This window comes from Corapipo altera, unplaced genomic scaffold (genome assembly GCF_003945725.1).
Source record: "Corapipo altera isolate COAL_440 unplaced genomic scaffold, ASM394572v1 268, whole genome shotgun sequence".
In the NCBI taxonomy this organism is placed as follows: Eukaryota; Metazoa; Chordata; class Aves; order Passeriformes; family Pipridae; genus Corapipo; species Corapipo altera.
Window position 1 is genome coordinate 1,968,793 of NW_020884901.1, and position 13,825 is coordinate 1,982,617.

Genomic DNA, 13,825 nt, shown 5'->3' on the forward strand with positions numbered 1-13,825 from the left:
ATTTCTGTTCCCATTATCCCACTGATGCCGTCCGTGTGTCCTTCCAGCCCCGGCAGGTGGGACATTGTGCTTGTCCTGGGTTCCCTTTGATGAGGAATTTTCCCACTCCCAAAATGAACAGCATGTTTGTCCTACTGGTTAGGGGGTTTGTCCCTCTTACTTTCCACATCTCTGACAGGTGAGTTGACTGCACAGGAACGACCAAGTTCAGTTGGATCTCAAATGGAAAAACACAGCAGTGAGGAAGCAGCACCCTGGGATCCCAGGACACAGTTAAAGAGATTCAGTCCCACAGATCACTGGCTCTTCTTGGTTTGTACCATAATCAGAATACTGATTTTTACACAGATCTTTGAATTCGTTGCATTTTTTCCATGGAATTTCACTCCATGTTTTCCATAATGCAGAGACTGAGCAGTTTCCCCCTATAATAATAATAATAATAATCCCAAACATGTACAGCTATTTATAGAGGCTGGAGACGTCCCCTCTTCTTAAAACTCCACTTCTTGTAAGCACATCCTCAAATTGCACCAGAACTTTAATACAGATTTAAACCACCCACTGGCACAGCTCTTATTTCTATAATATTTTTAATTGCAAACAAGAAAATAATTTATCATTTCCAGAAGGTTCTGATGGCACCCAGGAGCAACAGAAACAGGAAGAAATCTCCAAAGTGACAAATTGTTTTTTAAAAGCAACAGTGAAATCCAGAGGTGGGGGGTTTATGCACAGGGCAAATTCTTTGCTTGGCAGAACCAAAATCTTTTTTACTGCAGAGGTTGTTCCACTATAACAGAGAAACATTTGGCTTGAAGCTGATGGGAAAGGTGGGTTTACAATTTGGTATTAAAGGACAATCAGTGACTGGAGAACACAATGAGCAAGACAGCCCCTGATATGAAATGCTCCTTGTCAAGCCTGACATTTTCTGTCTCTATTTATATCAGTCTCGAGGAGATGGAGTTTGCTGGCTGTAAATCCCAGCCATTAAAGCAGGATGGAACCTGCTGGAAAAGTTTGTGGCTGGGTTTAATTGGGCTGTATTTATCATTAGCATTATGGTCTTTAACATTCAACCTGCTGACATTATTTTTCTCCTTCAAGCCTTTCTAACTTCTCCAGTGCCACAAGGTCTTGCCAGGAGTTTTTTGTTCCTGTTTTTTTGGAGTGAATTCCCTGCCCCCTTGGCTCCCAGAGTGAATTATAAGACATAATTTAAGTTTTAATTAAAGAATTTTTTCAATGATAAGCAGAGAAACAGAACTAATATCACTGGTGAAAGGGACAAGATTTTTCTGACAAAGAGGGTCTTGTCATGCCAGCAGATATCAGGAACACCAAACTGGTTCCTAATGGGAACACAGGAGGAAATCATTTTATTTTCAGATGAAACACTTTGGGTTTTCTCTGTACTAATTAATGTTTTCAGACTATATTCAAGTACACTTGAAAATATTTTGGAAGAAAATTAAGGAAAAAAAAAAAAGAAACATTCAATCATGCCCCAGAGCTCCCTAGGCCTAGGTAGAATTTTTAATCTGTGCATAACAGTAAAAGTTTCTCATTTTCGTGTTTCCCTGCAATCACAGCAGAAACAAATGTTAAGCCTAATGTCCCCACCAGCAGTGAGGCTCATTAGGTACAAGTTGCACCATTTCAGCAGGAAAAACAATACATTTCTCTGTGATTTACAAAAGCCAAAACTCAGCCGACTGCTCAGGTCTCTCCCTGTTGTGTCACAGCTCAGAAATTTGCAAATGGACGTTTAAAACACGTTTGAAAACAAATTGTGTCTGAGTGTACATCTTGTTTACAAGAACAAACCACTGAAGCTGAGCAATAAAACTTGGAGAAGTGCATTTTATAGTGGAAACACTGGCAGGATTTTAATGACTTCAGTGTAACTGGCACCTCTGGACAGACTGTTCAGCCACTGCCAGTGTGTTTTAAACCAAAGGAGAAACTCATACAGCAAGAAATAGAAACATAAATCCCTTCCAAATGCAAGATGACTTCAGCTGAGAAAGTTTGCAGCCCATTAAGACAGTCCTGTGGATGAAAGGAGAGGCAGGCAGTGGGATTTCCCCCATTGTCCCTGTTGGTTCCAGTCTAACCAGAGCCAGAGGGAGCTTTAAACAACTCAATAAGGAACGAGACCTCAAGTCTTTCACAAACTGAGCAAAAATAGTAATTTAGGAAATCACTTGCAGGCTTTGAAGGAAATGCATGTTCAGCTGCTGGGTGAGGAGAGATTCACCCCACTGCCCACTCCCTGGGGACAGGCAGCAAAAGAGAAGAGAAGGAGGTGCAGGATCAGGAGGGGCCAAACAATCCCTGACCTGATGGACTCCAGGTGGCTGTGAGGGGTTTTCTCCAGCAGGGAGAGCAGCAGGGAGCTGGTCACCCCCTCCCTGCTCACACAGCCCAGCCCTGGGGGGCAATAACACACTGCCCCAGAGCCCTCGGCTGGCAGAGTTCATGCCAGAGAGGAATCCAAGAGTGGAACCACCCCAGAGATCCCTGTGGGTGCACTGCAGGAGCTGCTCAGCACACGGGAACAATCCAGGCAGGAAAACCTCTGCATCCAAGGGATGTGAGGCACAGGGGAACCAGGATGGGCTGAGAGGGCTCCACTGCTCCTCTCAGCCAGGTGAATTAATCCATCTCCCCATGAGCTCCAGGGCTGTGGCACGGTCACAGTGTGTGACCCACAGCCACACTCCCCCAGAACAAGGACAGACCAACCCTCAGACAGCAGGAGAATTTTGGGAGGCACAGGGAAACCATTCCTGGCTTGAAGCAGGACAAGACAAAGGCCAAGGAGATGGCACAGGACCTGGAAGGGAGCAGAAGATGTCAGGGACTGTTCTATGCTGCCACTGTGAGCTTTCTCACCGCAGCTCTATATTGACCACCAGTGAACCCAGTTACTGGAATCACAGCACAATTCCCTCCTGCCTCCTGGTGTTCCTTGGTGATTCCTTCCTAAAACCAGGCCCTGCCCAGTGTTTGGAAGCTGATGTGAGTTAAATGCAAGGAAAGAGACCCTAACAGAAAACCAGCCACTTTTCACCAACGTCCACACTGCACACAGACACAAAGCACTCGCTTCTAATTCACCCAGTTCAACTAAAAAAAATAAAAATAGATACCAAAATAGCACTGAAGTCAGATTATGATGTTTTACATATATACCAAACTGCTCTCGTGTTGTAAATGAAAATAGCATCTGTTACTTAAGTAAAATAATTAACAGTAATAATCCTAAAAAAAGGTTTTCTGCTAAACAACTTTCAAAATATAGCAAAAATCGGGCCAGTGGGGAGTCACAAAGTAACATATCTGTCACAAAACTTGTAAAAAAAACCCCTTTATAGCTTCCTGGGGCTCCCTCCTGCTACTTTAGCTATGACTAATAAGAAGAGATGTACTCAATATGAAATTGTCCTGCCGAAGCAGTAGAAATAAAAGTAAAATATTTCCTTCACAAAGCACACCAGAAAGTGCTCTATGATCAGATAATCAGCTGCTCAACAAACACTGCACAGAGACAAGCAATAAAAGTCACTGACTAAAGAGTGTCTTGACAGCTCTAAAGAAAGCTTAAGTAAAAGCTTCCACAAGCAGTGCTTTATTAGAGATTTACTAAATATAGCAACAGCCACTTGAAAAGTTTATCATCATATCCAGTCATTGAAATGTAGTCATCAAATTTATCCAACCTTCTACCCAACCAGAGGGAGATAGTCAGAGGCCAGAATGGTTTAATCATCTCTATTTTCTTTCCAAACAATGTTATTGCTGGCCCTGGGGGGTAAACACTTCGTTGTAACTCTTCTGTTCTCTTATATAATATTGCACATAATATATCTGAAATTACTGTGGCAATTTCAGCTCAGTCAGGACTTGTGGTGGTTATACTGAGGGTGGGGATAACTCCTAAAATATCCAGAAGTTTTAGATGCTGAGGAAGTCACAAGGCAGAGTCTGAGCTCTCAGGGTAAAGCCCAGTGGTCTTTAAGGTTGGTGCCTCTGTGCTCAATAAAGTCCTGTGAGTAACCTGCAGAAGGGGTCTGAAATCCCTGAGAATTCCCTCTCTAACCACCTGGGAAAGGGGCAGGATCAACCTGACCCCTCTGGGCTTGGGGAGTTGGCTCAGCTGGACTCTGCAACCACATCAGAAACCAGGGAAGGGAAAAAAAAAGTCTCTTCTAACTTGGCAAGGTGATAATTAATCCCTTCCAGCAATTTACCTTTCTAGAATCCTGCACTGCCACCCCAAATTCTGGGGAGAATGCAGGTAGAAGTGAGAGTGGAGTTACAAAGGCCAGAAATGCAGGATGGCCCTGAGCTCATTGTTCTCTTTTGAGCTGTGAACAGCCCCTGGGATAATTTCAGCACCTGGCTTCAACAGCCCCTCATTATTTTACATTGTTCAGCTGCTGGCACCAGCCTGGCTCTGTTTGCTTTTGTACAATGGAGACAGTAAATTTTTCTCCCATTAAACCACTGTCTTTAAAATTATATAAACTCTTCTTAATTACTCCTTTTATTCTGTGCTAGAGCTCCAAACACCTGGTGTGCTCCACTCAATCCATTTAAAGGAACAAATCAGAGGAGCCAAAGGAGAAATATTTCATTTCCAGTACCAAGCACTTGTGTCAGGATGAAAAATCCTGAACTTTAGGGTTGGCTGGTAGCTGCTGTTGGAAACAGTGCTCTCTACATTATATTCCACATTTTACTTGTGAAACATTATTTCCTCATCCCCCAAAGGAAAGTAGCAGCAAACAGGGGAAACAATTCAACAAAAGATGAAGAGCCAAAGCAAGAGGAAAGAGGCTGCAGGTAGCTCTGAGTTTCCTGAGGAGATGGGGAGAAAGAAAATTCCTTAACTTGGAAACAAATTTCTACTGGTTTCCATGTTACTTTTCAATTTAAAGCATCAATCCAGAGAATTATACCCAGGGTAAAACAATCCAAGTAGTTCCTGAACTGGAGTGTGGGTACAACACTGGCTTTAATTACCTCAGTAAAAAGCAAATAGCAGATCCCAGACACACTGAACTTTTTAAGTGCCTTCCAAAACAATCCTCATTACTTTAAGTTGCTAAAAGTGGTCTTCAAATCTCAAGAAGAGTTCTGAAATTCCAAATATCCCATTTGCTTATAGGCAAACGTGATTTTTTTGTGTAACATGTTCTTATTTTTTCTTTTAATTTGCAACTGAAAGAAACATTTAACTTAATTTATGCTCTTTTCAAAAAGGTTTCTCTTGTATTTTGGGTCGGGTTGTTTAATAATTTACTCACATCTATGCAAAAGAAAGAGAGTAAACAAAGCTATTTTCTGCATACCTGCACTGTATTCCCAAAGTATTCATTCCACTCCTATACCCTCCACACACCCCTTCCCTCTACTGACATTTTCCAACACATGCAGGAGGTGACACGTGTGTAAAAGGGGAGAGTCAAACCCCAGGTTGTGTCTTGGCTGCAGAACCCTCTGTTGCTTTGTGAGAAGCCCTGACTGTGCAGAGGGTGTGACTGCTCTGGAGTGAGGGTGCACACAGCACCTATTCCACTCAGATTGCCTCAATTCAGTGTTTGCCCTCATTACAGCACAAGTAAAAAAGTACATGTGTTACTTCATTTGCTCTAACAGTCAATATTAGAAGACAGTCAAAGATGAAGATGCCTCAGTCTCAACCAATTACAAACACCACCATATGCTTTGCTCATAATGAAGGCATTTGTATGGCCCATGGAACTGGGAGGGAATTAATCACAGCTGACTCCTGAACTAACACTTGATTAAGTGAGAATCAGTCTCTGCTGTGAACCACTGAAAGCTCTGGTAGAAAGGGAGGATGAATAGATGGTGCATAATGAATTCTAAGGCTGTGAACTGATCTGTGTTGATTAAGAAAGTGAAATCAAGTGAATAAAAGCAGGGCCAGGAATAGCACAAGGGCCCAGTGAATCCCAGCTTTGGTCTCTGAGCAGCACGTTCCACCAGGAATGGATTGTGCAGCCTGGGCCTGGTCCCCACAGCCCAGGGGTCTGCTCAGCACCAGGGAGGGACAGAACATTCCAGCTGCCAGAGGGCAGCTTTGGGTGGGATATTGGGAAGGAATTTGTCCCTGGGAGGGTGGGGAGGCTCTGGCACAGGTTACCCAGAGAAGCTGTGGCTGCCCCATCCCTGGAAGTGTCCAAGGCTGGGTTGGAGCAGCCTGGGACAGGGAAGGTGTCCCTGCCCAGGGCAGGGGGTGGCACTGGATGAGCTTTAAGGTCCCTTCCAACCCAACCCAGCCTGGGGTTCTACACTAACCAGAGGCCAACACAAAGAGGCCACAGGCAGAGCTGGGCTCTGGGACTGCAGTGCCATGGCCCAGGAGGGCAGGGAGGACATCCAGCAGCAGGGAAGGAGGGAATCAGAAAGGGAATGAGCAGGACTGGAAATCCCCAGAGACGGGCACAGGAAATTTCCACGTCCTATGACCAGCTCTGAGTGAGATGTTAATGCTCTGACACTCAGACCCAGCACAAATAATTAAATATTTCAACAACAACAGCAGCTGAATGGAAAGTTACACCAACCCACTGAGTGCTGAGCTGCAGCTTCTCCCCAGCAGTGTCCTAAAAATCTCATCATTAAAGGCAGTGATTAAGACAGAAATGTCACCTTACATTTATAAAGCCATTTTCATCCTGAAGCACTTCATTAACTATCTTTCCAAAGATCACTTTGCAATACTGATTTTGCTGTATTTCTCCTCTCTCTACCCAATCACAAAAAAGAGGCAGATTGTACCCTTTTTAGAATCCATCAGATAAAACCTTAAACTGGGGTTTCCATAGAAACACATCATGGGGCTCTCAGTTTCTCTATCAAACCTGTTCATAAACTTTCAGCTTTACTTAATGCTAGATTTTCAAAAACACCAATTAGCTCTTTCATTTCATTTAAGAGTTGGACTCAATGATCTTACAGGTCTTTTCCAGCCTAAATGATTCTATGATTCCATAAAGAGACAAGGGAAGAACAGCAGGGGAGCAACAGGGAAAATTGTGGTTTTTGGTCCACTAGGAAAATCTCTGAGTGTCAGTCAATCCCATTTGCACTTAAAATCTCCTGTCAAAGGTTGTTATGGAAATTTGGGCCTCACAGAAACCCTGACTGTGGAAAAAACCAGTGTCATGCAAATGATGAACACAGGGCTGGGACATTTCAGGAATATTCTGACACAAACATATGACTTGTCACAGTCTATTGCCCCTGACCCCCAGCTCAGAGTCAAGTTTGTTGTGAATAACAAGTGAAGTGATACCAATGTTTGTCTTTATTTTCTTAACATTTGCTTCAGTTCTCCCCTGAATCCAGCACAGCTGAATTAATGCTGCCAGAAATATATTTGCAGTAAAATACATCCTCAGAGCTTTGTTACTTAAAATACATCCTCAGAGCTTTGTTACTTAAAATACATCCTCAGAGCTTTGTTACTTCTGTCATCAGATTTGGGTTGTGTTGTTTATCCTGAAATGCTTTCAGTGTCTTTCACAGTTATTCTGGTTTAAAATACAGACCTGTTAAACACGGAGTGAAACGTGCAGCACTTCAGCATCTTATTATTTTTCCAGCACTATGATCTCTTATCCTGCAACTAAACCCTTCAAGCATGCCAGTGTTCTGGAGTGCAGAGCTGCTCCTCAGTTCCAGGGATGTGATAGCTACAAGTGCTAAACCCTCCAGGCTGTGTAAGTGTGAGACAAACTCGTCATTTCAGTGACACACTGCAGCAGAATTTCTCCTGAGCCCGAGTTTCTGGAGCAGCAAAGTGACATTGCACTGCTGCTTCCAGGCACCCTGATGGCTCTGCCTTGTTCTGGCCCATTTGCTGGGTTTGTGTGTGTTACCTCGGGCTTTCTCTGCTTTGTCAGACACAAACACTCTCTTTTGCCAAACCTACAGAAGCAAAGAAATCATTATATTGAAAAATCAAAAAAAAAAAAAAGAGCACTGGGCTGCCCAGCTGGATCCTGGGTAAAGCAGGAATGACAAGTAAAGGCTCTGCACACACGACCAGCATGGGAACAGGAGAAGGGCTTCTCTGACAAGAAAATTATCTGGGAGCTCTGGGAAATTTGGGGATTTCAAATTGCTACATTCTTTTTTATTTTTTTTTCCCCGTTATTTTCTGTTCTCTGACATTTCAGCACGAAGCTGGTTCCTAAATCCCTGCCCCCACAGCTTCCAGCCAAAGGGGTTAAGATCCCAAGATATCTTAAATCAGCACAGATCCCAGTAACACTAAAACACATCATCTCCTGAAGAATGAGTAACTCATTTAGATGTTCAAGACATGTGCAGGCATTTCATTTTATTTAAACATCCATCTTTCAACACAAAAGAGCACAAGTACTAATAAAAGGCAAAGAAGTGTGGTGTGGGGAGCAGCACATCAGCCCAAGCTGGGCCAGGGCTGTGACAGAGACCTCAGACTGCTAAAAACTCCTGAAAAGTCAGTCCTCTGCCTCTCTGAGCCATAAGAAACACTTCAGAAAGCAAGAATTATTTCCAATGTGTTCCCTGTAAGCAAACACCATCAGCAAAGACAGTTTAATTTGACTTTGATTTGTATTTGTGGACCCAAATATCCCTTAACAGAATGTAGGGGAGAATTTAAAGGAGTCAGCTTTGTAGAATTTCCCAGATTTCTAAAATACACACAATGCTCAGAGATAGTTTGACAGTAAAAGTATTTGCTGAAAATCTGACCAGATTTTCTTGATATTTGTCCTAATGAAAGCATTTCAGGTGAGAAAAAAAAAAAAAAGCAGATTATTTTCCATACTGCTTTGTTTCAATGCCCCCATGGGGGAGCCAGACTGCTGTGCCCCTGGTTTATCCTGTTTAATACAGGGACAGCAGCCACAAAAACTCAGGCTTCCCTCAGGACAAGCTTTGGGGGGAGTTTTATACGTATTTTCTAAGTGTAAACAACATAAAAATAATGAACCTCCCAGACTCAAAGCTATTTTAAACTATGTGTCTTTTAATGTGGGAGAAATGATTCTGTTTAAAGGACCCCGATTTAAGAACATTCCTATTTTGGGATTATTATCCACATATACATGTTCCACTGAAAACAAATAGTCCCAGGATATAAAAATAGGCAACTAAATGAAATGCAGGCTTTTCTAGCGTGGGAAATGTTTGTTGAACTTGCATTCTGGGTTTGATTACTTTTCAATGTTTAAGGAGGGACTGATTCAAAGCAGTGCTCTTCAAATAAAAGCTAAAATATATGTAGGACAGACCTCCTGCAAATGTGTAATGCTGAGTGAAAAAGAGAATTAAAAATTCAATGAAGTATTTAAACACACACATAGCAAGAATATAGGGGGTGTCCTGACATACTTCAAGTTAAGTTCACCCTTAAACACTCTGAGTGGCAAACAGCAACGAAACCAGTGTCAGAGTCCCTTAAAATGGATTGTAAACTGGGAGAAAACACAGTACAATAAAGGACAGTAACACTCCTCGTTCCCAAACTGTCGTGTATAATCCCTGGGGGAAGCTGACACCACTTTAGGGGGTTAGAAGAGCACGTCCACAACTGAAGTTTCACACAAAATTTAGTGTAATAGACCAGCTCCAAACATAATTGGGAAGCTGAACGTTCCACATCCAGCAACGTTTTAAGGTAAAGAATCAAGGACAGCATCCGGAATAGCCTTTGCTATTATTCTATAACCATTAGGGACTACAATTTACTGTGCTATGGAAAAGACTGAGGTGACAAAAATCAACGTACTTGATACATGCGTCAAACAAGGCTGACACCTAACGGCAGCTTCGTGCACTGCTGAGGGTTCGCTGCTTCCCAAAAAGTTGGTAAACAACACGTGGTAAAGAAATATCCTGATTGTAGAGTACTGCCCTCTGTGTCCAAGGCTGATACACCCCCCACAAATCCTCCCTCTAATTAACTGCCCACCGGACACACGGGAATTCAAGGAAATATTAAATAAACCAGGCCTCACTACAGAGCAGTAACGAGGAGCCACTGTTGCCAGGAACTCCCATATTTGAAATCAAACTGACTGCTGGAAATGGTAAAGGCAGAATCCAATGGAATTTTTGTCTCCATAAATCCTAGAGATCAATAAATCGATTTGCAAGTCCATTGGGTTCTTCTAGTTTCTTCCTTTAGTTACTGAACCAAAAACCAGGAGAGAAGATGTTCCGATGTTACTTTTTAGCAAAGAGGAAAAGGGAAGGGGAGAGGAGAGCTCCCGCTCCGGGAAGGGTTCCGGGAATGCCGTGTGGAAGCGCACCTGGATGGCAGCAGGTGGCAGCAGCGCCCCAGAGCAGTGTCCGTGCCCAGCACCGCCCTGGGCTCTGTCCCAGGGCTCTGGCACTCGGCCAGGGAGGAGAATCCAGGGAATGAGGGCCCGGCTAAAATTAGAGAGACGCTTCCTCTTCTTTAAGCAGGCGGCCAACAGAACTGTGTGCAGCCAGTACACCTCGTGTCGCTGGATATGGCTGAAGGAAGGTTCCCAGCTCCACGGAGGATAAAGCTCTTAATTGCTCATTTTTCACTTTAATGAGAGGGCAGATGAATTGGTGCTTCCTCTTCCTTGCTGCAATAAGGTAAACCAGTGCTGCACATTTTTTAATGCTCAATTCATGTTAATTTGCCAAGCACTTGCAGAATCAGAGGATCATTATCTTAGATTTTTCCAGTGCCAAATTTGCTGTGGATGACAAGGATTCATCACAGCTTATCTCCTCTTTTCACAGAGCCTGTCCCTCCCACTTCCAGCACATCCTTCCTTCCTTATCCATGTTGATACACTCTAAACAGTCTATCTGCCAGAAGACCCAGGTCAACCAACTCCTGGGATCCCACAAATTCTAATTTAATTAAAACATCCCGATATTCACTGCTCAGGGTCAAATATCATATTGCATTGCAGGTTTCTTTGTGGTATTTGAGAGCTGCATGGGGATGGCAAATGGAGCCTACACAGAATGATTATTTATCAGTTCTCATTTGGACAGCTCAAAGGGTCTCTCTTCCTTTTACATGTTTCAAAAAATATGTTAAATGTAGACAGCAGATAGGGACATATCAGCATTTTTGTCCATCTTTCTTAGGGATGGTTTGCACAGCAGGGAAATGGAAAGAGATATGGAATCATTTAGGTTGGAAAAGACCTGTGAAACCACAGAGTTCAAATTTCAGAGAAGCATCTCAGCCAAAGCACCTCAAACATCACCTTGCTGCTGTGCTGCTCCTGGTCAGGCACTTGAGCAGGATGTAGAAATGCTGCTGGTGGAACCACTTTCACCCACAGTGGTTCATCCACTGCACCTACCCCATGGATAAAGACCCCCTGTGGTTGTTTTTATTTCCCAGGAGTACAGGCAAACTCACACAAGATTGTAGACACCAGGACACAAATACTGAGGAATTACTAACATGAGAACAGTAGGTGTCAGCACTCAAATGCATCAATAGCAACTGTCCATAAACATGTTGAGTGAAGAGAATGGACAGAAGGAATTTTATAAGGTCACTCAGGGATCTTGAGGCAGATTTAGTTTCATACACTGCTCATCTGGATCAGTCTGAAATCAACAGGCACAAGTGGCAGTAGGAGTTCACAGCAGCACTAGAAAGAGTGTTCATTAGGTGTCTTACTCTTTCTGGAGAAACTATTGGTCTTTCTCTGATGCTGCTCGTGTCCTTGGAATGGTGTATGAACCAGGACTGCATTTAGCATTCAGTGCTCCACTCATGCCTCAGTCAATCATGCTGCTCTGGTACATAATGGGCAGCAAAATTCAGGCTGCCCATTTAGGCTCTTCCAAGGAGGAATCTTACACAGAATAAAATCAACACTGAAAATAAATGTGCTTATTTTAGTAGCCTAACACCACTTTTGCTCATAGGCTGCAATGTGTTTTATGAAGAAGGCAGTAATCACACACTGTCACTACAGCAGCACAACGAGAGACATGAGTCTGCACATGTCCCTCCCTGCCTACTAATTACCAACATCCCACAGAGAAATAAAGGTTAAAGAATAGCCAGGGTTCATTTGCAGTCCTCATAACTCCCAGTGATATAGAACTCAACCTTGGAACTCTTAGCAAATGCAAGAATATTTACAGCACCTGGTGTGTAATGCCCGTGTGTGACGATGTGCTCTGCACCCACCTTGTCTCTGTGGGATGGACTTCGCAGGGAGGCAGCAGAGATCACAACCTTGGCATCTTCCAAAAGGGGTGAAAGCTCCAAAGTCTCCATCAGCATCCTGCAACACGAGGAAGAAAATCAATAAAACTTGAAACTTGAGATGAATTTTTGAAAAGTAGAGGGGTTTTTTTTCCACAGAATTCCCTTCCAATTTGGACACATACTTCAGCATGATAACAGAAAGAAATATGGTGTGCATTAGCATATTATTCCTCAAATGGAGCAGTTAAAAGGTAGATTTTATTAGCTTGAAAGCTGCTCCTTATTCAGTTTTTCATGTGAGACCATACCTCACCCATTAAAAATTATTACTTTCATGGGATCACAGACTGGCCTGCCTTGGAAGGAACCTTAAAGCTCCTCTCATTCCAAACCCCCTACAGGGACACCTCCCACTATCCCAAGTTGCTCCAAGCCCTGTCCAGCCTGGCCTTGGACACTTCCAGGGATGGGGCAGCCACAGCTTCTCTGAGCAACCTGTGCCAGGGCCTCCCCACCCTCATTTACCATAAAAAACTTCTTCCTTATATCTAAACTAAATTGACCCTCATTTAGTTTAAACCCAATCTCCTTTATCCTATCACAGCAGGCCCTGCCGAGGACTTCGTACGCCTCATTTAGACACTGGAAGGAGCTCCAAGGTTACCCTGGAGCCTTCTCTACTCCAGGCTGAACAACCCCAGCGCTCTCAGCCTTTCCTCATGGAACAATTGTTCCACCCGTGCATTAAACCGCAGGTCAAGGCAGATGGAACCTCCCTTGTTGCTCCCCTCAGGAGGGGCTGCCCGGGCTCACTTACCTCAGGCGATGGCTCCCTGCCTTCCCCTCCTGTCTTCGCTGCTGCTCCTGTCCTGCCTGCTGCCCTGGGCTGCCTTCCAGCCACTGCCCCCTGAGCCCAGTGCTGTGGGTGGGGGTCCCGCCATGGCCATCTCCCCATCCCCTCAGGAACCCTCATCCCCCAAGGGATGCTGCAACATCCCCTCGGGGGGTCCCACCATGGCCATCTCCCCATCCCCTCAGGAACCCCCATCCCCTCAGGGACCCCTTGACATCCCCTCGGGGGTTTCTGCCATGGCTGCCCCTCCATCCCCTCAGGAACCCCCATCCCTTCAGGATCCCCCCATCCCCTCAGGGGGTCCTGCCATGGCTGCAGCCCCATCCCCTCAGGACCCCCCACATCCCTCAAGGACCCCCACACACACCCCTTTAGGGCACCCCTGCCATGCCCGCCTATCCATCTCCTCAGGACCTCGCACATCCCCTCACGGGCCATGGCTGGCCCCCCATCCCCTCAGGGCCCCGCAACCCTTCAGGGGCCCCTCCACATCCTCTCAGCGGTCCTACCCGCTGAGATGGCCCGCTGATGGGCCGCAGCCCCTTCCCCTCAGGACGCCACACATCCCCTCAGGGTCCCCCCCACGCCCCCTCAGTCTGTCCCGCCATGGCCGCCCCTCCATCCCCTCAGGGCCCCTCCCCAATCCCTCAGGGGCGGTGGCGCCCCCTGGCGGCGGGGCGGGGCGGGCAGCGCGCGGCCGCCGCGGCCACGCCCCG

General features: G+C 45.0%; 1 protein-coding gene across 4 annotated transcripts in view; it reads right to left on the reverse strand.

Moving 5' to 3' along the window:
• Positions 1-13,223, reverse strand: part of DAB2IP (DAB2 interacting protein) — a 201,740-nt gene extending 188,517 nt beyond the window's left edge. For 3 of the 4 annotated variants that reach the window (XM_027650219.1, XM_027650216.1, XM_027650217.1), the window contains exons 1-2: positions 13,074-13,220; positions 12,236-12,332 (exon numbers count right to left, since the gene is read on the reverse strand). In XM_027650219.1, coding sequence (XP_027506020.1) covers positions 12,236-12,332; positions 13,074-13,211 — 235 coding nt within the window. In that variant the 5' untranslated portion in view covers positions 13,212-13,220. Of the gene's footprint in view, positions 1-12,235; positions 12,333-13,073 lie in introns of all 4 variants that reach the window. The other variant, XM_027650224.1, reaches the window with a different exon arrangement.
• Positions 13,224-13,825: the final 602 nt, after the last annotated feature.